At 44.4% G+C, this 22,785-nt stretch overlaps 3 protein-coding genes and 1 long non-coding RNA gene across 4 annotated transcripts in view; 3 read left to right on the top strand and 1 right to left on the bottom strand.

The window, feature by feature from the left end:
• Nucleotides 1-3,058, top strand: part of IREB2 (iron responsive element binding protein 2) — a 34,790-nt gene extending 31,732 nt beyond the window's left edge. The window contains exon 22 of the mRNA XM_016125853.2: nt 216-3,058. Coding sequence (XP_015981339.1) covers nt 216-326 — 111 coding nt within the window. The 3' untranslated portion in view covers nt 327-3,058. The remainder of the gene's footprint in view (nt 1-215) is intronic.
• Nucleotides 3,059-6,362: 3,304 nt separating this feature from the next.
• On the top strand, nt 6,363-15,865 carry HYKK (hydroxylysine kinase). The gene is made up of 5 exons (XM_016125854.2): nt 6,363-6,497; nt 9,286-9,651; nt 10,674-10,813; nt 14,295-14,478; nt 15,222-15,865. Exons 2-5 carry the CDS (start codon nt 9,306-9,308, stop codon nt 15,680-15,682), a joined length of 1,131 nt encoding a protein of 376 aa, XP_015981340.2. The 5' UTR covers nt 6,363-6,497; nt 9,286-9,305; the 3' UTR covers nt 15,683-15,865.
• LOC118611388 lies at nt 11,207-16,436 on the bottom strand. The gene is made up of 2 exons (XR_004954306.1): nt 16,374-16,436; nt 11,207-16,221 (listed from the first exon to the last, which is right to left on the bottom strand). It is a non-coding gene; the product is annotated as an uncharacterized LOC118611388 (long non-coding RNA).
• A 17-nt stretch (nt 16,437-16,453) lies between these two features.
• Nucleotides 16,454-22,569, top strand: PSMA4 (proteasome 20S subunit alpha 4). The gene is made up of 9 exons (XM_016125855.2): nt 16,454-16,582; nt 17,544-17,567; nt 17,805-17,847; nt 18,100-18,262; nt 19,426-19,503; nt 19,792-19,880; nt 20,341-20,471; nt 20,971-21,094; nt 22,210-22,569. Exons 2-9 carry the CDS (start codon nt 17,565-17,567, stop codon nt 22,362-22,364), a joined length of 786 nt encoding a protein of 261 aa, XP_015981341.1. The 5' UTR covers nt 16,454-16,582; nt 17,544-17,564; the 3' UTR covers nt 22,365-22,569.
• The last annotated feature ends 216 nt before the right edge of the window (nt 22,570-22,785 follow it).

Here is a 22,785-nt window from a genome sequence, read left to right as displayed (position 1 = left end):
ATCGTTTAGAATTAGGTGTGAAAACACCTGTTTTTCTATTTAGCTAGAGGGCTCATGGTTAGGTATCTCAGGTGGTTTTCAAGCAGGAGAAATGTTTCCCAGACAGAATATGTGGCAGGTATAATCAGTGATCATGAAGACAAATGGTATTAATTGCCAAGTGACACTGGCGAAAGATATTACCACTCATGTGAGATGTTTTTGTTTGTTTAAAGACAAGCACTGGAAAAGTATTCAGCGTGATCGCTTCATTTGAAAATGATGTGGAAGTAACGTTGTACAAACATGGAGGATTATTAAACTTTGTGGCACGAAAATTCTCATAGTATCTACTCGCCATGGACACCATTCCTAACTGGTCACTGCACACAAAGCCTTTTGTGCTGGACCCAGGAATCCTCGCCATGCAGCCACTGACAGTCCCGGATGCTCACTGATCCTCATCCATGGATGTAAATGCTGATGAATCAACATAGTGACAGAAATGAAATCTTCTTGATTTTAAATAATATACGAATGGTGCTATTAACATTGCTAAAATCAGCGTGTGAAGCGTGTTATGGAAGAGACCTATAAGTATGAGGGGATATTTTATCAGACCATTTTGTAAATAAAGCAGAAGTTGAACTCGTGTTGAAGATTCTTATATGAATAACCTTCCTGAAGTTGTTTGTTTAGTTTTGCACCTATAAAACTGTATACTACTGTTTGTTGGTTTAAGTAGGAGATTAAAATACAAGGAGCCGGATCAGATTTCTGAGATTGTGGAAGTTGGACTCTGATTTATAAGTGGACTTCCAGGTACATTGATTGCTTTTCGGAATTGTGCTGGGTACAGTTGGCAGTCTTGGTCTGGGCCGTGAGCCAGGGTTGCTCTCTGTCTCCGCCTGGCCGCAAGGGGTCGAAGCCGCCCTAGGTGCAGTCAGTCACCCTGTCCAGTCAGCAAGGTCTCCCCGCAGTCAGCACAGGCTGTGGCAGGACACGGCTTATGAGCGCCACATATTAGCCAGCAGCATCTGGATTGGATTAGATGATTTCACTCACTCTACATGGTACTGTAACTTCCTGTAACCTAATTTTAGGTGTCATTAACCAAAATCCCACTCATTTAGAGTTACTGAAGAGAACTTTATTTAATCATTAAACACTAAAATGATTTCCTCTAGACTTTAAATGACCCACCTTAAATTACGTGGTTGCTTAACCCTGAGCATTTTAAAGTGTTGGTTATTTCTTAATTATTTAGATTGATTTTCTGTCGTTTGAATCATTGTTTTACCTGGGGCACACGATTCTAGTAATGGCTTTATGTTTTTGTTTTAACTGAAGCTGACCATCAGAGTAAAACATTTAAGTTGTGGCTGAGCACCGTAGATGCATGTCTGTTTACCACCTCGTGTGTTCTGTCAGCAAGAAGTTCGGTGACTTTTAAGAAAAAGATTGGATAACTAATTCCAGGAGGTCTTAAGCCCCTTTTTTTAATGAAGAAATTAAACTTAGTAGGCAGAAAGTTGAGTGCAGTGATTTTTGTTTTCACATGAAGATCATCAAGTGACCTAATTTACTACAATTTAGAGTTGGATCACACTGCAGAGTAAATTATTTGTTTTAAGCTAAAATGCTGAAACTATCAAACTGGTGGGTAAAGACCACTGAGACCTTTGCACATAATCACACAATCTTTTGAAAATATTCAGCAGATAATATGTTAGGCTGGAGTTTGACAAAACAATTTCCCTTTTTTATTTAAAATTTTTATAAATATTTTCTGTGATACTTTGAAATCATTGTGTTCTTGATTTTTAGTATACCGTGTATCTGTCAGTGCATGTATTTTTAATTTACATGAAAACATGAGTTAGGGATTGAGAGTTTAAGTTGAATGTTAAGTACCTGTGACATGCTTTGAAGAAATGATAATTCCAGGTTCGGGGTGGCACCTATATTATTTTTAAACATACTCTAATATATAGCCTGTGGGCAGAGGCCTGGGCATCACCATAAACAGCTGATCCAGGAGTTGAAGATGATAAAGCTACCCAGCTGTGAATGAAGCACTTAAACTTCCAGTCCACCTCGTCCACTGTGTTTGAGGAAAGAATGAAGGTTTCCTTAATCTCTTGCTTATATACAATGAACCAAAAATCTTGATAAGCATGATTATCCATTGGGGAGGAGAACCGTGAATGTATGTCCCAGTGTACCTTATAATTCTGCCTCTAGCCAAATAGTGTGTTTGCAAAAACGTGGCATCTGTTGGTTTCTTTTGTTTTACTTATCTCCTTTGTTAACTACGTCTGGGTAATTTTATGTTTAAAATACAAATATTGTGGAACGGAAGTATAATGGTTACATAAGAGAAGAAAATCAGTGTTGTCACCTACAAGTACATATGCTACGTAGCGTTTCTGTGTTTCATGTCTCTGGGTTTTGTTACTCCAATAAACGATATCAGGGAAAATGTCATCCAACCACTGAATTGCCACTATTATAACTAAAAAGTTCCCAGGATGAGCATTGTCATTCTTTCCTGCTTTATCTCCAGATGGCCAAGGGGATGTGAATGAGAGGTGATAAAACTTCAGTGGTACTAAAGGGGGATAAAAGTATAGCTAAGACCAAAATCAGTCCCAGTCATTTGCATTTTCGGTGACAGTGTTGTGTGCGTTGCCTCCTCAGTGATGAGTGACAGGATGGGGAGAAACAATTATACTGACATTTTTCCATGGTTGAATTAAAAGATCTTTATTTTGCCTTGCGGTTCGGGAAAAGGTGCTGACACTGGTTGTTGACTCTTGGTTTGGTTTGGAGAAATAAAGGGGAAAGAGATGGATTTAGGCTTCTATCAACTTGACACAATGTGGCTATGAAACCGTGTCTCACTTAAGTAACTCCAGATCGTCAATTATTTAAAGCCAACAAAACAGTGTAACAGTTTTAAGTTTGGTAATGTTAAGTATTGTATAGAAATATATTGGAGGCAAAGTCCAGTTGATGACAATTGTGCATATGTTATTGATGCTGTAAATTATTTTTAATAAAGAAAATTGTATTATCACATTTGACTCAATATAAAATATTTTGTGGTCATTAGAAATAAACACCATAACTTAAGCGAGAGGATGGCATCCAGATATTTCAAACACGTTATCTGAGTTTTCAGACTTTAGTTGTTCCTGACGCGACAGCCAAAACGCGGGCCACGGTTGCCATCCTGTCATCTGGGGACAAGATGTTCCTTTCTATTTCAGGGTGGCAAGAGCGAAAAGCCAGGTAAAAATTTGGAAGAGGGTTAGCCCTGATAGAGCAAGTAAAGTTGAACTTGATTCAAGTGTTGTTCCAACAGGTCTGACATTCATGGGGTCACGACTTGGAGCTGAAAGACAGTATACTCTCTCATCCAAAGCAGGGTCCGTACACAAATGACATCTAACTGGGCAGCCTGTCCTTGACCATTCCAGAGGTGGAGGCTGCGGTGTGGGGCGGCCCCTCCCGTCACTGCAGTCTGAATGGAAACAGACTTCATTTCTAGCTGGAGTCTGTCTCTTAGGAACTTACACCTGTTCATTCTGGTTCTCCCTGATTTGCCTACACCTCGTAAAGCATTTTGGCGTGACTAAACATGAAATACGTACTCGGACCTCCCCCCTCCGCCCCACAGCTGCACTACACATAACCTTCATACTGTAGGTGTTTTATCGTGGAGGAGACTTGCATTAAAGTGGACATTTAGGACTGAATTGGAGATCTCGAGCTGTGAGTTGTGTATTATAGGAAGAAATGGCCTTTTCTCAACGTAGGATGGAGGTCCTACGTTTTCATGAGCCTGGGTGCTTTAGAACGATGGCTGATGTTGCCAACTCCTCCCTCCACTGGCCATGAAGTGTCATCTAGAGCCAGAAGCCAGGACCACGGGCCTCCACCCTAAAGTCATGTTTTGTAAACAAAGTCAGCTGCCCACTTCCCTTCCTTTCCTTTATTCCACTCTTAACAGCAGCCTAAATGTGCGATGAAAGTTTATTAAAATTTGGCATTCATCAATCCTAATTGATACATTATTAAGTTTTCTAAGGATCCAATTCAGTATTCTAAGAAGTTTATCAACGTTACAGAGGCTAATAGCAACATATGCATATGCTGATTATTTGAATATCAGAGTTTTGGAAGAAATAGTGCATTATCAGTATTGCATTTTGTTGGCTTACCATTTTCACTTGATGCCAGTGTTAATTATAAATTGGTTTAGCTTCCATTCATTTTGATTTGATGTGAGTGGGTGACTAATAAGTTTCCCAAGATATTAGATTATAAAGTTTGTTTTTAGTATATTTTGAATGTGGAACCCATCCGTTGCAAAAGTAGTTGTATATATGTAATCCCCACATATCTGCTTGTATGATGACAATTGTGTTGTCACTGAATTTTGCATTCACTTGATATTGGCACTGAATTTTGAGCATTTTAAATGACCCGCAATATCTAGCTAAAGGAAATATAAAACCACTGGGCTATAACATTTTTTAAGACACTTTATGATACAAAATCACTCTGCAAACTTCGCTTTCCCTCACTCTAGTTGATTTCTGAACTCTTTAAGACCTACTAAACTGTCCCAGTGGCCAGGCGAGGAAGAAAAAAATTGTTAATGTGACGACACTTCTGTCCACTGGATTGGTGTTTTTTCATCACAATATCCAGGATTGGTGTTACTCAGGAAAAGCATGACTTAGCAGCAAGTATTAAGAATCTTAGAAATGTTCATTGTCTTCGATTCAGTGATACGACTGCGCAGTGTATCTTAAAGACATACTTAAAAATGCACATAAGATTTCTGTGTGAAGATGTTCTTAAAGGCAAAGATACGCTTCTTTAAAGTGAAACGGGCAAGATGCAAAATGCAGTATTTCTAAGGAAGGCACAGTAAGTGGAGAGAGGCAAGCCAAAGGAGGCAGGAGTGGGTCTGGAAGCTCTGTCTTCAATTCTCACCCCGATTTCCAGGTTCAAACTTTACTCCCAATTCCATCATCCCAAGAAAAGTAGGAAAAAGAAAACTGCAATAGGTGGAATAGTGGGAAGGTGGAATGCATTCAGGAGCTGCCTGAGGGAATGGCAGGCCAAGGGTCCCAACTAGGCCAGTAGGGGTCAGATTCTGGTTACAGAAAATCCAAATCAAAGTTGGCCTTTACATAACCTAAGGGGATGAGACAGTTAAGAATGTCGTCACCCTGGGGCTGTAAAAAGTCAGCCTGCTCCTCTGAGGTTAGAAGTGAAGGAAATAAGAACCAAATCTAAAGGGAGAAGGGGCCACCCCACAGTAGAAGTTTGGAAAACGTTCAAGTCAAAACCAAGGTGACAAGATAACCCAAGCCTGCTATATCCTCAATAGACGGAGGGCTCTGTCTGACCTATTGGAAAAGTTCTGTTGGCTGCAGACATGCATGGCGCCGTGTCAGAGCCTAGAGTCCTTGAAACATTAAGGATCATCCATCTACCCTGCCTGTTACACCAGGATTCTCAAGTAGCTTCCTGAAAATCCGCGTTTCTGCACTGTCCTGCAGGGAGAGAGAATCCACAGACTGCACTAACTAAATAAAGATTCCGACCCAACTGTCAGCTCTCTTGCTCAGTGTAAATGAACCAGTCATCACACCAGACCTATACCGTGGTCACCCCTGCCCCCGGGAAACCTCCACGCTCCCTTTACATCCATTATCGAATTCAGTGGCTGAAAGAGTAGAACGCTGGGTGCTGTGGCAAGAGCGTAAACTGGAAGCTGAGTGAAGACGCGCTCTGCCCCCCTGAGCTCAGACTCCCACCAGCACTAAGAGCGCGCAGACCTATTCGGTAAGTAAGACCATTTTGAATCCTATCTTCCAGCACCCTGGGTGCTCAGTTCCGTGCAGAACGCAGCCAGCCCGGCACCCGGGACCTCCAATCAGAGCTGTGCGTTCCAGGTGCTGGATGGGTTCCATTCCGCCCCCGGCCGCGCTTGAGAAGGCAGTCTCGGGGATGCGTGCTGCCAGCAGGAAAGGAAGGAAAGCAAGGAAAGAAAAAAAGGACGTGAGCTGTGTCCCAGCCCCTGAAATCTTGAGAGCAACAGTCCAGTAAGTCCGCTACGTGGACTGGGCAGACCGCGCGGACTGCGAGGTGCCACTCAAGAGTCTGAAGCCCGCTACAGGGCGGCTTCCCCAAGGGGAGGTGCGGAATCTCGAAGAGCCAATCAGAAGCAAGGAGTCCAGTTCTTGTGGAGAGGCAGCCGGGTTCTGACCGGGTGAGCACCGAGGGAAGGCGGGGCCAGATTTCGGAATTTCCGTTCGCAGCCTCTCCTCGTAGTCTACGCCGACTGGCGGATCTCAGAAGCCAATCAGAAGTCTGGGTTCGCGGACTCCGGGCAGGGACGAGCCGAGGAGCCTCTGTGTGGCGCGACCACCCCGCGCGAGACCCGAGTCGCGGCTGTGGGAGAGCGGGAGCCGCCTCAGGACCGCGGGGCGCCGAGGGTGAGCTGGGTGGGGACGCAGAGACGAGCCTGGGTCGCTAGGGGCCGCCGGTGCCGCGGGTCTCGTGACGGCCGGGCCCCCCAACCTGACCACAGCTGTGACCCAGACGGCTGCCCGAGACTCCAGAGCCGGAGTGGGAAGACCCGCCCCCCCCCGGGCCCCTGGACCTCGCCGGGATGCTAACGCCGTGCACCCCGTCCCATCGATGGCCGGCGGGACCCGGGCCAGATGCTGGGGGACGGAGATGCGCCCGTGTAGTCCCACCAGCCCCTCTGGGAAAGCGCAGGGTAGACGCGGGACTTACGCCCAAGCGCAGCTCCCTGGGCGTTGTAACGCCGGGAGCGAGGACCGCAGAGTCCCCCCAGCCCCGCTCCTTGGGCAGAGGTCGGGAGGTTCCGGCGTAAGCCTTGGAGTCGGAAAACAGTTGCCCCCTGGGGGCTTCCTCAGGAGCTAAGAAGAGCCCTGTAGGTAGGGGACGTAGACCGACCACCTACCGGGTTTGAATTCCCTTCCTCTCCCCCTCAGTGCACACAGACACTCGGTTAAGACCCGCGTTTCTGATGAACACATTGCTTTCTTTTATTTATTTAGTTTCAAGAACTGACTTGATGTGTGCAATCAGTTACATAATGTAGAGTCCTTGTGTACAGACAAAAGGCAAAGTTAAGGTCTAAAAGAACTCTCTAGGATGAGATGTGAATAGTCCCAAGTTTCAGGGGCTAGGTAGCACAGCTGGGACGAAAATATATTTTATTTCTCCCAAATGTAGTGACTTTTTCCCCTCCATTAAAAAAAAAATTTAATTGTAGTAAAACCCACCGAACCAGCACAACAGCTTCTGTTATACCAGGCTTCCCTGATGGCTGGAGCTGGCAACCCTGCTTTACATGGATTTAGAAGACAGCTCTTCAGGCAGAAGCTTAAAATGCTATAGGAACGTTTTCCAGACTTGGGGAGGGAGATTGGCCTTCACGGTTCCTCCTAAGATTCCTTCCAACTTTAAAGATTTATAATTTATATCAAATTCAGCATTATTCTTAATACTTAATTTTTTTTTTCCCCTTAACACTGTAGGAAGGAAAATGACTCCAGGATTTCCTCTTGTATTTAAAGCGTTAGTTCATATTACATTCTGAATACTGACTTTACACCAGTTTACAAATCTCCAGAAGGAACGTTGAAATTCCATAAAGTCTTAAGCCCAAATACAGTGTATACAGGATATGCCAGTTCCCAGAAGTTTCAGATGCAAAGATTGTTTTGAAACCTCATTCAAGCTTTGTCAGTATCTTTGGTGAACAAAGTCTGAACGACTTAATTTGCTTCTGAAAGCAAATGCAGAGGTCAGAAAGTAAACATGAGGAGATGGGCCAGATGCAACAACTATATTACAGGTTGTGGGAACGGACCAGTGGTGCAGAAGTCACTTTGGGTGGGAGGATCAGGGAGGTGGGAATGGGGATGGGGTGGCATTGGAGGCTTATATTCTTAGTATCACTTGGGTCATCAGGCTGTAGTCTTGGGGCTGAGGCAAGGGAGGGCATCCCGTGGGAGAGCCCTGTGTCCTCCCTGGGCTTTATCCCCTTCCCCTCTCGGGAGCATTTTGGGCTTTGGCTTTTGTGGTGGTTACTTAACAGGCATACGGCCTGGTTCTGGGAGCTCCAAGAAAGTCCCCAGACCCCCTCCCATATGTCCTTGTCGCAGTTTCTTAAAAAGCCTTTTTTTTTCCCCCCAGGTGAAATTTACATTCAGTGAGATTCACAGATCTTCCACTTACTTAAGTTTTAAGCTGGGTTTTGACAAATGTATATACCGTGACACCAAAGCCTAGTCAAGATATAGAACATTTTCCTCCTAGAAAGTTCCCTCATGCCACCTCTCTGCCCAAAACCACAGCTGTTTGGGTTTGTCAATAAGAGCTCACTGTTCATGAGATTCTTTTTATATAACACTTCATCCCTTGAGCAGCAATCAAAATTGTAACCTAAAATGCAACCCACCCCCAAGATGTTGTTAATTATTTACAACTTAGTCTGAAGGAAGGATTGGAAATAAAACTATTTTGGGGAAAGAGGGAAGTTAGATTGCAAGAATCTTAAATATTTGGTTCGCAAAGTAGCAGACATGGTATTACCAAGGGGAAGAAAAGTCTCTCCCATCCCGTCTACCCAGATAATACTCAGGAACTCAATTCAAATCCATGTTCTTGAGAATATCTTTCCTTAGGCTACGTTAATTTCTAATAATTAACTAATAATTAACTAATAATAAGCTAAGTGATGATCTTATAATTTAACAAAACGTGGATATAAAAGTAAGATCACTGTACTCAAATTTATATTTTCACCCAAACTAATGGTAATATAGTCAAAAGGACATAATCAGGATTAGGAGTCTAGGGGAGTGAGTTCTTACTGTAACTTGGTATGTAATTTTGGACAAGGCACTTAACCTCTTGGGACCTAAATTTCCTCTGTAAATAAAGTTGATTGTCGGGGAGGTTGCAGGTAGGACTTAGACTAAGTGATACGAAGGTGCTTTCCTGGTCTGTACTTTGTCCCTGGAAGCACACCCTCTGTGCAAGTGAGTTTATAAATAATTGATGATACAAGTATTTTTATTCACCTGCCAAAACAGCTGCTTTTTATCTCATTTAACGATTTGATTTTATAACTTTATGAGTCAGAACTAATAAACAGAAGTACAGAAGCAATGCTGAGAAATGTTATTGGCCTGTCTTAAGGAAAATCATTAAAATAAATATAACAATTGTATGTGCCCTTTTCAGGATTGTCTCCTCTAGACATAATGTTGAGTGGAGATGATCAGCGATCACAGGCTTTTGCCAAACCCGCTTTCAGTGAGCCACAAGCATGTGCACTAGTGGAATCAGTATTTGGGTTAAAAGTTTCCAAGATCCAGCCACTTCCTAGCTATGATGACCAGAATTTCCATATATGCATTTCAAGAGCGAAAGACACTACAGATGGCCCAACTGAATATGTCCTCAAAATAAACAACACCGAATCCAGCAAAACTCCAGACCTGATCGAGGTGCAGAGCCGAGTTATCATGTTTCTGAGAGCAGCTGGGTTTCCAACGGCCTCCGTGTGTCGTACAAAAGGAGACAACATAACCTCCCTCGTGTCCGTAGGTAAGACCCCCAACTCGTTGGTCACTGCCCATCCACGCACCTCACCGCGTTTTGGCTGTGAGTAGAAATATCGAGCACAGGTTCATCATTCTGAGTGTGAACGTGGTGGTTTTTTCCGCAGTCGGGAGAAGCCACTGCACCACCAAAGTGGCAACTGGGGCTCTGATTCAGAAGTGAGTAGAGCCAGGATCCGGTGTGATTCTTAGAAGACACATGGAAATCAGAGGAACATTTTGTTATTTTTTTTTTAAAACAAAAATAATTAAATGTTTTTGTTCAAACAAGCTCTATATTTTGGTGCTGTGCTATATTAGAAAAAAACACCAGTATAAGTCAGGAATTTTAGCTCCCAGCTCTGTCATTACTGTATATGTGACCTGGGGCATGCCACATACATTCCTAAGGCTCCAAGTCCTCATCTCTGAGACTTGGTCCCTTTTACCTCTAAATGCTAAGATGCTGAGAAGTATCTAATGGAGTTCTCCAAGAAGCAGCCTGAAATCAATTCCTTGCAGTCTTCTAAGGTTTGACGTTTTGACTCTGTTTCTCATTCTTTCTTAATTTGCATCGCTCCAGACACCTGAGCCCCTTACTGCCCTCAAGGAGTAGTTAGTTACTGCCTTGTGCTCCCAATACAGGCTGCTCCCCAGTTTGTTCCTGGACAAACTGTGATTCTGAAACAGTCATTTTTTTATATCACACTTTCCTCAATTGTGAACTTATGAAAAAGTGTTTTAGGCATTCACTTACCAGAGTAGGTGATGAATATTTAGAGCTGGGGCTATGATTTTGTTGGTATGTAAATGGCCACCCCAGTGTTCTAAGGTTTATCTGTTCTACCTTCTTGCTTGATCCACTCGGCCTAGCTTCATGGAATCCTGGGTATTGTTTACATTAGCACTTTTTTTTTTCTTACTCTCTAACTTCTATTATTCTTTTCAATAATAATTACAAAGGTAGACTATCCTCTCATTTTTTTTTTTTGAGACTACTTGACAGGATATATCCTTCTATCCATCCAGATAGTGGCTCTGAAATCAAAAGCTACTTGGTGAGGCTGCTGACTTACCTCCCAGGAAGGCCCATAGCTGAGGTTCCCATGGGCCCCCAGCTACTATATGAGATTGGGAGGCTAGCTGCCAAATTGGATAAGACACTGGAGGTAAGATCTGGTGCTTTATTTTGTTTATAGAATTTTTTGTTTGTTCGAGTTTGCTCGATTTTGTTTTTAAAATAAACCCAGAGTCAGACTCTGTTTTTGTGTATGGTGCCTCCTACAGTGTTATAAAGGAAACTGTCCTAGATGTATGTGTTTATGACAGAAGGCTTCTTGCTGGCGTATTCCTGAGATCACCTACATTTTTGGAAACTCATGATATTCTTTATGCTGCTCACTGAAAACAGTCTGTATTCACTAATTAACATCAGATAGGTGTAATGAGCCAGAGCTCTATATGAAACAAGTGCTAAGTGATGAATGGATTAAAATGACTTGTATTAAGGATGTTTTTGTCCTATAGAAACGATACCATGTATGACAGATATTTTCCAGACCTACCCACAACACATCTTCATTTATTCAACAAATGCTCACTGAGTGCTTCTTTCATGCCAGGCACCGGGGCAAGGTAAGGACTCCCTGTCCTGGAGGAATGTGTTCCAGGGGACAGATACACATTTAGAGAGTGATTACAGTTTGTATGAGGAAAGCACTTCCACTCACTCACGAATCCTGTCCATTCAACTTCGCAGGTATCTCTACTCCATCTCCTCCTCTCCATTCCTGCCTCAACTACCCAGGCTGACACCGTAGCCTCCCTGCATTTAGGGCTTTTATCCTCTTGAATTTATTTTTTAGACCAGTCCAGAGTGACTTTTTAAAATTACAGATCGGACCATGTCAGCTCCATAGTTAAAACCTTTCAGTGGCTTCTCACTGCCTTTAAAATAAAGCCCAAGCTCTGCAGCATTTCTCACACACAAGGCCCTGTGTGGCCTCATCCTGGCCTCCACCCCCTCAGTCTTGTCCATATATTTTTGTTGCTATCACTGTGGAACTTCTTGTAGTTCCCCGAGTGTCATTTGGTTTTATGCATCAGTGCCTCTGCCTGTGCCAATTTCTCACCCAGTAATACCTTCTCCTCTGCTCCGCAAACTCCTTATCCTTCAATACACAGCTCAAGCACCACCTCCTCTGTGAAGTCTTCCCTGACCCTTATGCGCTCCATGCTGCACAGAGGTGATCACTTCCTTCTCTTCGCTTCTTCGGAGCACAGACATCCTTCTGTCACTCTAGTTATTGTACTGTGGTCCAGTTATCTGTTGCTGTGTAACCATCCCAAAACTTAGTGGCTCAAAACAGTTACGATTTATTACTCATGATTCTGTGGGTCTGCTCTGCTTGGTGTCACTCAGGGTCACTAGTGCAGCTGTATTCGGCTGGGAGCTCACCTGAGGTACGTCAGCTCCACTTCATGTGGCCTCTTCTCACGAGGTGTTTCATCCTCCAGGGTGGTCCGAACGTCCTTGCAACATGCTGCTGGCTTCTGAGAGAGAGTTCCAAGAGGACAAGCCCCAATATACAAATGCTCATCAAGCTTCTGCTTGAATCATGCTAGCTAATGTCCCAGTGGCCAAAGCAAGTGACATGTCTAACCCCAGAGTTAGAGGGCAGCTGCACAAGGGCATGAACACCAGGAGGCCTGGTTCACAGGGTAACAGACGCCACATGTGGTTTTGTGATTATGTTACATGTTTGTGCTTCCTGTGACATCTGCTACGTAAGCAGCAGTGAGCTTCATAAGAAATTGGTCTATGTCTTAATTGTTCATCTTTCATTCTTGGTGTCTAGCAACACATAGTAATGGAGGGCTTTGTAGCAAAACAAAACTCTGAGCTGGTTATTAAAAGTTGGGAATCCATCAGCTAGATGGAGAAAAGGAGGAAGGGCATTCCCACTAAAGGGAAGAGCCTGCGGATATCATGGAGTGGCAGTGACCATGTTCCAGAGGCTCTGAGTTTGATCATTGTGGCTGCAAAATAGGAGTTAATCATGGGCGAGATGGGACAAAGTTGGAAATGGAAGGCAGAGCCAGGTGATAAAGCGCATTATCACGTATAATACCAAGGAGTCTGGACTGTGACTTACAGATAGTAGGGGACCTTGAGGGTTTTTAAACAGGCAAAGTTTCTAGTTTATAGCACTTTGGGGGTCATTGTGGCAGATAGGTTGGCACAAAGCCAGAACGGAGGTGGGGTGCATCTGGGAAGCTGATGCAGTGATCAGATAAAAGCCGAGTGAGGGCTCGAACCGAGAAAAGGTTCGAGATAGATTTAGGAGACAGGGCCAACCAAATGTGGCGATCGATTTACTGTTACGCCTGTGGGAGAGAGAAGGCTGAGCAAGACGTGGACTCTGTCTGCGTCTGCTGGCATGCAGCCCCCTCTGATGTGGGCCCGGTTGTCCCCTGGTGTCTATGGTGTGGTATCCTCTGTTGCCTGGAGCAAAGGAGTAGAGGGGTGGATGGGGGGAACATCAGAGGTGGGGTCTAGAAGGTGCTGAGATCTGTGGACGCTCAGGCTTCTTACCGTGCAGGAAGCACACTAGCCTCCACTCACTTCGCTCTGTGCTCCCCCTGCTGGCTGCTGGGATCGGCCTGCCCACGCCCGCTGCCCTCTGTCTGCGGTTTCTGTCCTCTCTGGCCAGTGTTCTGGAGAAAAGAGTGAGATGGAACCTAACGAGGAGTTAAGTGAGAGCTGGGACAGGGCTGGGAGCACTTTCATAGTAAGAATGTCCATTTGTAGTTCCAGTCCTACTCCCCACAAGTCACAGCTCCTGACAATGTTTCAGTGCTTGCTCCTTGGAATAGTTTTGTGATCCGCAGTGGAATTTAACACAACAGATGGTCAGGAGATTCAGAACCGTGTCATGTGAGCAATAACTGAAGGAGCTAGAAAGTTTACTCTGCAGAAGAGAAGACTGAGGGGCGGAGGTGCTGACTTCAGGCATCTGGACGACAGTCCTGTGAGAGGACTGATGCTGCTCCACACGGCCCCACTGGTCACAGTTGGAACCAGTGTCATGGGGACTGTTGGGTCAGCAAAAGGAAGGACACAGCCTTCTCAGTAGGCACAAAGAGTACCCCCTGCTGGAGTATTCGAACACAGGCTCCATGGCCACTTGGCACAGACATGGCAGTAACAACAGAAGTGTCAGGGGAAGCTTTTCAAACTCCAGGTCATGAGAGTGGTGTTAAAATCAATTTGGAGGAAAATTTTTAAAGAAATAGAATAAATTACAAAACATCAGAATATACCATATGAAATGGTCTAGATATTGTTTACCAAGACTTTTTCTTTATATGTCTGTGTTGCTCGTATGTTGGGTTGTAATGTAAAATGTATTTCTTCCACGAGAGGTTATGCCCAAGAAACATGAAACCGGCTGCATTGGTGGCCACCAAGCTGCCTTTAGCATCGCTTTGTGAAAGATCAGGTGGGCTGTGGTCACCTGTAGCCCATAGCAGCAACTCATAGCCAGCTCCCGGCTGCACCGTGGAGGGCCCCGGCTTCTAGCACAGTGGGTTGCTCGGTCGTGGTGGCTTAAGTGCCAAGAGTCTAACAGTTTCTTGCTTTTAATTTAGAAATTCCATCACCCACAGTTAAGTAGTCTTCACCGGGAGGACTTCATCTGGAATCTGAAAAATGTTCCTCTTCTGGAGAAATATCTATATGCCTTGGGCCAGAATCGAAATCGCGAGATTGTCGAACAGGTCATTCAGCGGTACAAGGATGAAGTGATGACCAAATTAAGTCACTTTCGAGAATGTGAGTACTCTCCCCAAGCAAATAAGTATTTTTCTTGATATTTAAATGGTCAAATTCCAGACCATGGGAAAAAGTGTGAGGTATGCCACAAAGGATTTCCTCTGTGAGTTTGACAACACCCAGACTGGTCTCCACTCTGTTTATTAGACAAGGCCATTGACTACCCTCGTAGATGACACATTGCTATGAAGTTTTCTCAACTCTCAATTTCTGTTTTTATCTCACACAGACTAGTAACAACTTGTGGGCCGACACTGACCACAGACCCCCACTTCAGGTAGTACTGACTTAAAACATCACCACTTATTCCTGCAGTTGAAAGATGGAAAACTCCAAATTACCTTGTTATCAGAAAAATGTTTTTGGAAACCCTAAGTTAAAATAAACACACATCTGGTCCATTCCGAAACCTTTGCTTCTTATAAAAATGTGAATATAGGAGTCTTTTTGGCAGTTCTGGTTTGGGGCAGCTGTCCTTTTCCCTTTACTCTTCTCGTAGGCAAAATCAGGTGTTTGCGACAACGCCTGAGAGATGAGAAGCAAAAGTAAAAACATCACCAAAATTAAGTGCTTTGACATTTTCAGAGTAAATGATTTTATTTCAAGAAAAATAGGGTCTGGCTCTTTTATCTCTGACTACTCATCAAATTATTTGAATGGCCATGCCTGAGAAAGAGCTATGGAAAGAGAATGAACTGGTGTGTTCAGTAACTTTTTATATGGCTTGATTTTTCTCCTTTTAGGCATCAACCATGGAGACCTTAATGACCATAACATTTTGATGGAGCCCAGCAAGTCGGCCTGTGGAGATGCTATGTACCGAGTATCTGGGGTTGTGGACTTTGATGACATGAGCTATGGCTACTATGTGTTCGAAGTGGCAATCACCATCATGTACATGATGGTCGAAAGCAAGAACCCTGTACAAGTAGGTGGTCATGTCCTTGCCGGGTTCGAAAGCATAGTCCCGCTGACACCAGTAGAAAGGGGTGCTTTGTTTCTACTCGTGTGCAGTCGTTTTTGTCAGTCACTTGTCATGGCTGCATACTCTTGCCAGCTACACCCAGAGAATGAAGAATATCTCATGATTACTGCAAAAACTGGATGGAAGCACTTACAGCAAATGTTTGACATGGGCCAGAAAGCTGTAGAAGAAATCTGGTTTGACACCGCCAAGTCCTATGAATCTGGGATCTCTATGTGACTGCAAAAAAGTTCACATTAACTTGTGTAATTAAAAACTCAATAGGAACAAATCTAATCCTTTAAGGGATTTCCCTGCACCGTTAAAAATGAGTTGATGGAACATATCAATGCACATGAAGTAACTAAGGTCTTCACTCTCACGACGATTTTTTGAAACTAAGAAATACTATATGAGCTGTCACGTCCTTGTGTGTCTTCCTTGCCTGTGTCAAAACACGCACGATGATATTCTAAATCAGGTCTGTTCCAGACCTTGCCAACTTTCTAGCTCAAAGAACCTAAAACAGAATAGTAGGTAGTTCACTATTAAGGACTGAACTGGGTAAGAAAAAGGATAGAAAGGAGAGATGGGCAATGAACACGTTAGAAACATCAGTTTCAGTAAAGCGGTGGAATGCTGTCTGTGCGGTGATGGGTCCTGCTGCTTACCTAGGTTGCTGGGGACTCGCTTCTGAGCAGGTGAAAGGCAGAGGAGACTGAAGTGCAAGTTGTCCCTACGGCGCGGTTCTGGCGCGGTTCCGACGTACTTGGGCCATTCTGAGAACAGAGAAGGAATAGAGTAATTCCCCGAGGACCAAGCTGCTCCGCAGGGCCGGAGGGAAGGGGAAGGCGGTGCGGGCGGGAGAGGACAGCCATCACTCGGCTTTCTGCTTGGCTGGGGCCTCCCTGTCCCCTGCCCTACGGCGCACCTCCGGCTGAGGACCCCGCGGGAGCAGCGCGCCCAGCTCCTGCTCCCACGCGGCCCGGCCCAGGGCGACTTCCGCGTTCTGGCCCCGCCCCGGCGGCTCTGCGCACGCGCGGCGGCCATCTTGGCAGGACTTCGCGGTGGCCGCGGCGTCATCGTTCTCCCGCGGAGGGAAGCTTCCAGCGCACACCCCGACACCAGTGTCTTCCCCCGGTGAGTCCGTGTCCCCGGGCACCGCGGACGCATAGCCGCGTCCCCGCCGGCGGGTCGTGGGCATTAGGAAGGCCAGCGGGCCTCGTCACTGCTCAGCCCCTCCAGGCAGTGTCAGCCGAGTCGGCCCAAGGTGCCAGTCGGGCCCTGAGGCTCCCCAGCCCATTCATCCAGTGGCGCCCCTATGCTTAATTAAGGGCGAAAAGTCACACTTGCCCCTCAGGTTCCATTTCTAATATTCCAGTATTCGGGAAGTGGGCTTCGAAGTCGGAGGTCTGACTTTTCCGCTAAATCACGCCGAGTCCCAGTGTCGACTTATGCAGGAATAGGAAAGATGATGCCAAGCTTGCCGCCTGCCGCTCCCCCCCCCCCCGTAGTTCGGGACCTCTTCACTCTGGAGGAGTCCTGATCCTGTCCCAGCGTATCGTCCTAGGTTCTACGTGATCTGCCCACTCGCTTAGCTTTGTAGCTTCTTCACGTTCCTTAACTTCAGCTATCTGTCTTTTGTCCATTGCGCTGCCCTGCCTCAGTCTCCTTTGCTTTCGCTTTCTCTGCCTGGAATCCTCTTCCTTTCGCCTCCCTATTCTTAGACCTGAAGGTTCTCAACCTTCTTTCTGCCCCTAATCTCTAATTTGGACTATTTTCTGTGTTGGCCTCTCGAAAAATACTTTCTTGATTTTTCTACCATCCCTCTTCGCACTCCACCCTTGGTTGCTCTGTTTGCACATTGCGCTGTCATTGTGCCGGCCTCCCTCACCTGAAATCCAGACTGTGAGCTCCTAGGGACTGGGGTCGGTTTGACCTGTTCTGGTATTCCAGTGTCTGGCATAGTGCCTGCTGCACTTAGCAGGTGCACATAAAGGTAGCTGAATGAATGGAGTGAGCAAAACAGATTTTAAGTTAGGAAATGCTTTTTAAATTATAAATTTTATTTTAAGGTGCCCTTTTTTTTTTTTTTTTACAGGAATTCTAAAGTTCAGAAAACATGGTGAGTTAATGCTCGTGCCAGTAAGCTGCTGCCTGACAAAGTGTGTTGCTTGTGTTCAGGGTACAGACTGGCGTGTATAAGTCGGGTTGGAAGGAGAAAGATGAAACAGTGTCCCCTGCGTCGGTGTTCTACACACATGGAATTTTGTATGCAGGGATGTGTTTTAGGAGGTGCTTTGTGGGCTTGCAGGAGTTACTTTCAGTGCACAGGAATCACTTGTATGTTTTTCCTTTGCAGTCTCGAAGATATGACTCCAGGACCACTATATTTTCTCCAGAAGGTGAAGTAGAAATTGTTTAATCAGTTTTAAATAGAAAGATATTTTAAGTGTTTGATGTTTTGGGGGGGGAAAAATCTAAAAACTTTTTCAGTAGTTGCTAAGTTGTTCATCCTCTTTGTACTTGGGAGTAATTATGATCACCAGGTTGATTGCATACAACATAAAAGAATGACAGTGGGACCCCTTTTTGTCGCCACCAGGGTCTCTGATACCAGAGGAGAGTCTTGGTTTCTCACTGCTTGTGATTTGCAGGTCGCTTGTACCAAGTCGAGTATGCCATGGAGGCGATTGGACATGCAGGCACCTGTTTGGGAATTTTGGCAAACGATGGAGTTTTGCTGGCAGCAGAGAGACGCAACATCCACAAGCTTCTTGATGAAGTCTTTTTTTCTGAAAAAATTTATAAACTCAATGAGTAAGTGAGCTCTTAGGGGAGAGAGTTTAAAAATATCTCGTGCTCACATAAACGGGATCGCATGTTGGGATGACTATTCCACGTGACCTAGTGGAATTGAATAGTTTATTGTGTTTTTACTGGTAGAAATTTTTGTTTTTAATTTATTTTGCTTAAAACTGCTTTGAAGTTTAGGACCACATGTTACTCTTTTTAAGTGCGGGCCAAGCGCTTAGTGGAGAAACAGCCTTTTATAATAATAAGATAAGCTTGGTAGTCACGGATTTGGGTTAGATCCAGGCTTAACTGATATAAGCTGTGTGACCTTGCACGAACTTTTTACCTTCTCTGGGCCTCAGAGCCTACTAGAGTGGTTATGGCAGTTAAATGAAATAAAATGAATAAAATCAACACAAGATCTAAGAGATATTAGGTCCTCAAAGTATTGTTGAGAATGGCTAGGGAATTTTGTCCAGAGAGTGTGAATCCCTGTTACTTTTGGTAGTTGAGGGGTGGAGACCTTGGTAGCTAATGGAGAGCTGGATTTGCCCATTTAAAGAGAATTTCCTTTTAATGGTGGGCCAAGTAAATGTTGGTTATGTATAGGGCCTTTTGATACACTTGTCCCAGGAAGTGTCATCCCTCAGCAGAGTTACTGCTGGGCCCACTCAGCAGCCTGCAGTCTTGATGAGGCTTAGTGACGGGGTGTCAGCTGTAGGGGCACCAGGGCAGCCCTCAGGGAATGGGGACAAAGAGAGGAAATGCATCCTCTGTATGACGCCAGCCGTGGGTCCTCTCATTCCCACCCCGCTGTCACACTGGACTACGTAACTACCCAAGAGCATGGGGCAGTCTGTCTTGTCTGGCAAAACCTTTCTCCTTGCTGCCGAGTCTTCTCGGGATTGGCTTTAGCTTCTTGGCATTCGTCCTCTTGCTTTGTTCACTGTGTGGTGGTGATAGCTGTGTCTGTTGAACTTGAGAGTGTACTTGTTTATCTTCCACATTAAGTAACATCAGGTTTAAGGTCTCCTCCTCTGGTAACACTTGTGTAGTTATTGTGTGAAGGGTAAAGCAGCTTCGAAGGAAGCATAGTGAATTTCTGACAGCTCGATACTTCATGCTACTTGCAAAGGTCCCTCAAACATCTTCCCTGCTTACACGTCCGTGTATTTCTTTTTCTCCAGGGACATGGCTTGCAGCGTGGCAGGCATAACTTCTGATGCTAATGTTCTGACTAATGAACTGAGACTCATTGCTCAAAGGTATACTCACAAATATCATAATCGATGATGTATAAATTAGTTTGATGTCCCTAAGGAGAACTCATTAAAAATCTATTGAAAACTACAGTTTTTTTTAAACCAAATTTGTAAAGTGTTATTTACCATAAGAATGTTAGGATGTTGACATTCCCCTGTTCTCCCTCCCTTTTAAATTATAGGTGACGATTATGTTGTCTCCGTGGCATAGATTGCCTTTCAGACAGTATTTTGCTTAGAGTATGTATGTGTTTTAGAAAACCCATTAATGTTCACGTCTCTTTATCCTAGGTACTTACTACAGTATCAGGAGCCAATTCCTTGTGAGCAGTTGGTTACAGCACTGTGTGATATCAAACAAGCTTATACACAGTTTGGAGGTACTGAGTTTTTTGCAGATTTTATTCCAGAAAGTTAAAACTGTTTATGAATGATCTTTTTGAGATGGAAAAAAAAAATTGAAAATTAAATAAGTAAACACTTTTCATACATTTCTGCCTCATAAAATAAGTGGCTTCCACAATGTAAATGATTATATGCTTTATTAATAGACTACTGAAAGGCCAAAATAACATTTTAAGATCTGGAAACAAATTGCTTTTTACGTAATAATGAAATTGAGCATTGGTCATCTGTGCCTTTATTCCATCTCCTGGCTGTGTCCAAATCCTTGAAACAAAAATGGACATTTGGTAGAGCTTATCTCTGTGGCCAGAACACAAAGCAGTTTATGAATGCTTAGCTTCACAGAAAAGAGTTGCTACATTCACTGAGCTCAGGTAACTGTAGTGATACTGGATTTACATTGTTGATGCATTTGAGTTCTGTTCTTTGTTAAAGGAAAACGTCCCTTTGGTGTCTCGCTGCTGTACATTGGCTGGGACAAGCACTACGGCTTTCAGCTCTATCAGAGCGACCCTAGTGGGAACTATGGGGGATGGAAAGCCACGTGCATTGGAAATAATAGTGCCGTGAGTATTCTTGTGTTGCTGTGAGATCTAGTAACTGGGCTCATAACTTCTGTGATTTAGAAACAGTCATGAATATAAGTAGCATTGTAGGATAGCTTCAACGACTTTAATGTCTGTGATTGCTATTGGTGACAGAGTTGCAAGATCTGCTTATACTGCTGGGGTTTATTGCCTACGTTTATAATGAAAGCAAATGTTAGTTTTCAGTTACAAGTTGTGAAATAGATGTAATTTTTTCCATGTCCTGTTTCACAGACCCCTTGAATTCTGTCTCGGATCCTTGGCGGTCTGAGACCCCAGGTTCAAGACTGTTCACAGAGCGCTGATACCCCTCCCCACCCCATCCCACTCAGCTCTCCCTCCCTGCCATAAAAATCATTTATACTGATTATATGCCAGTATCAATACAGACCTTATTCTTTTGCCCAGTCCATAGTCCATTTCAAAAATGCAAAAATTTAAAGGAGATGATCTGTTAATTCTTTTTAATGTTTCATAGGCAGCCGTGTCAATGTTAAAACAAGATTACAAAGAAGGAGAAATGACCCTGAAGTCAGCTCTTGCTTTAGCTATCAAAGTCCTCAACAAGACCATGGATGTTAGCAAACTGTCTGCGGAGAAAGGTAGTTTATGTCCTCTCTAATTTGTTTGCTTTCATGAGGGAGTCCATCTAGTGGCTCCTGTGTTAGGCCTTTGACGTGCCACCGTAGGTCTCTGTAACCGCAACCTTCTGAGTCGGGTGGCCTTACACCTCTTTCCTAAATGAGGACACGAGGAGAAGTGGGATGAAGTGACTTGTCCAAGGTCCACATGGAAAAGTCGTGGAGCCACAAGCCCACACTGTACCCCAAGCCTAAGGACTTAGCCGAATGTCCCGAATGTTCATAGTTGGAGACCTGAGCCATGCCACTTTCAGTCACTGGTTCCCTTCCCCTTACCGCTGCCCTGCAGCGACGTCTCGTGCGTACGTGCAGTGGTGCAGGTAGGTGAGGGTGTGTTGGTGAGGATGACATACTCTCAGGTGTCATGGTGGCATACGTTGTACCTCCACTCTTTTGAACCTACTGATCGCGGGTGTTAAGCCTACATTTGTCATTTTAAATGCTTAATTTAGCTTAAGTTATGTAACGATGTGACGGTTTTCAAACATTGTGAAGTAGCATGTTGATTAGTTTAGGATAAGCTCGCTCCCGGCGCTCCTCAGAGGTTGCCGTTTGCTTGCAGATTGCTCCTGTTGTCTTATTCTGCTTCATTTCAATTTCTACTCTATTTCCCCTACTTGAAAAATTCCTTCTTCTTTTGATAGTCTACTTTTTTTGTCAGTGGTCGTGGAAGCTTCTTTTCATGCCTTCGTTTTCAAAAGAGACCCAAAAACCCCATGACAACTGTTCGTACTTGTTAAAGATTCTGGCTGAGTTCTCAAATGCTCCCATGTGGAAATTATTCCTTCTGGTCAGCGCAGCTAGTAGCAGGTCAGCTCGAGTAATTGGCCGATTGTACTTTTTCCAAGAGAGAAAAATAGCAGCTCAGAAGGTTGGAATGGGTTAGGAGAAAGAAGTTACTTAAGTAAAATGTTAATAAAAACATTAAAAGATCAAAGGTGTCCATGAATCATGCCAGGACATGAAAGAGTGGTGAGCAAAGGCTGAGACAGTGTAAAGAGGTTAAACTGTGATTGCCTTTGAGTGTGTTTGCAAATGTGCCTGCATGTAACACGGATGTGTGTGTTTGCTCTTAGTGGAAATTGCCACATTGACAAGAGAGAGCGGAAAGACAGTCATCAGAGTTCTCAAACAAAAGGAAGTGGAACAGCTGATCAAAAAACATGAGGAAGAAGAAGCAAAGGCCGAGCGGGAGAAGAAGGAAAAGGAACAAAAAGAAAAGGATAAGTAGAAGACAGAATCAGGGACTCTGTAGCTCACGGGGGCACCATTGCAGTGTGAAAGCTGTCCTCGTCCACACTGCAAAGATGCCAACCACGCGGGGCTTCGGCGATGCTGTCCATTCGACTTGTGAGGGTGGTGACTACTCTCCATGAACGTCTCAGCCCCTCTACTCCTCTTCTTTTTAAAATAAAACTTGGAAAGAGTGGAAATGGTGAAGGAAAAAATTCTCTGTAGAGTAATTGATAAGACATCAGGACGCTCCAACAGCGCGGGCAATTGCTTTTACGTAAGACATTCAAATTGACAGAAATATCAGCAGCATAAAAAGAGAAAGGTGGAAGTGTGTCCTGAAAATTTCCTTTGCTGTCGCATCCCTGCATCTTGGTGAACCCGTAGCCCTGGGTCTCTTGATGGGCATGTCGGGCAAG

This window comes from Rousettus aegyptiacus, unplaced genomic scaffold (genome assembly GCF_014176215.1).
Source record: "Rousettus aegyptiacus isolate mRouAeg1 unplaced genomic scaffold, mRouAeg1.p scaffold_m13_p_14, whole genome shotgun sequence".
Classification (NCBI taxonomy): Eukaryota; Metazoa; Chordata; class Mammalia; order Chiroptera; family Pteropodidae; genus Rousettus; species Rousettus aegyptiacus.
The sequence above is the reverse complement of the archived record's forward strand: the minus strand, read 5'-3'. Positions and strand labels throughout refer to the sequence as shown.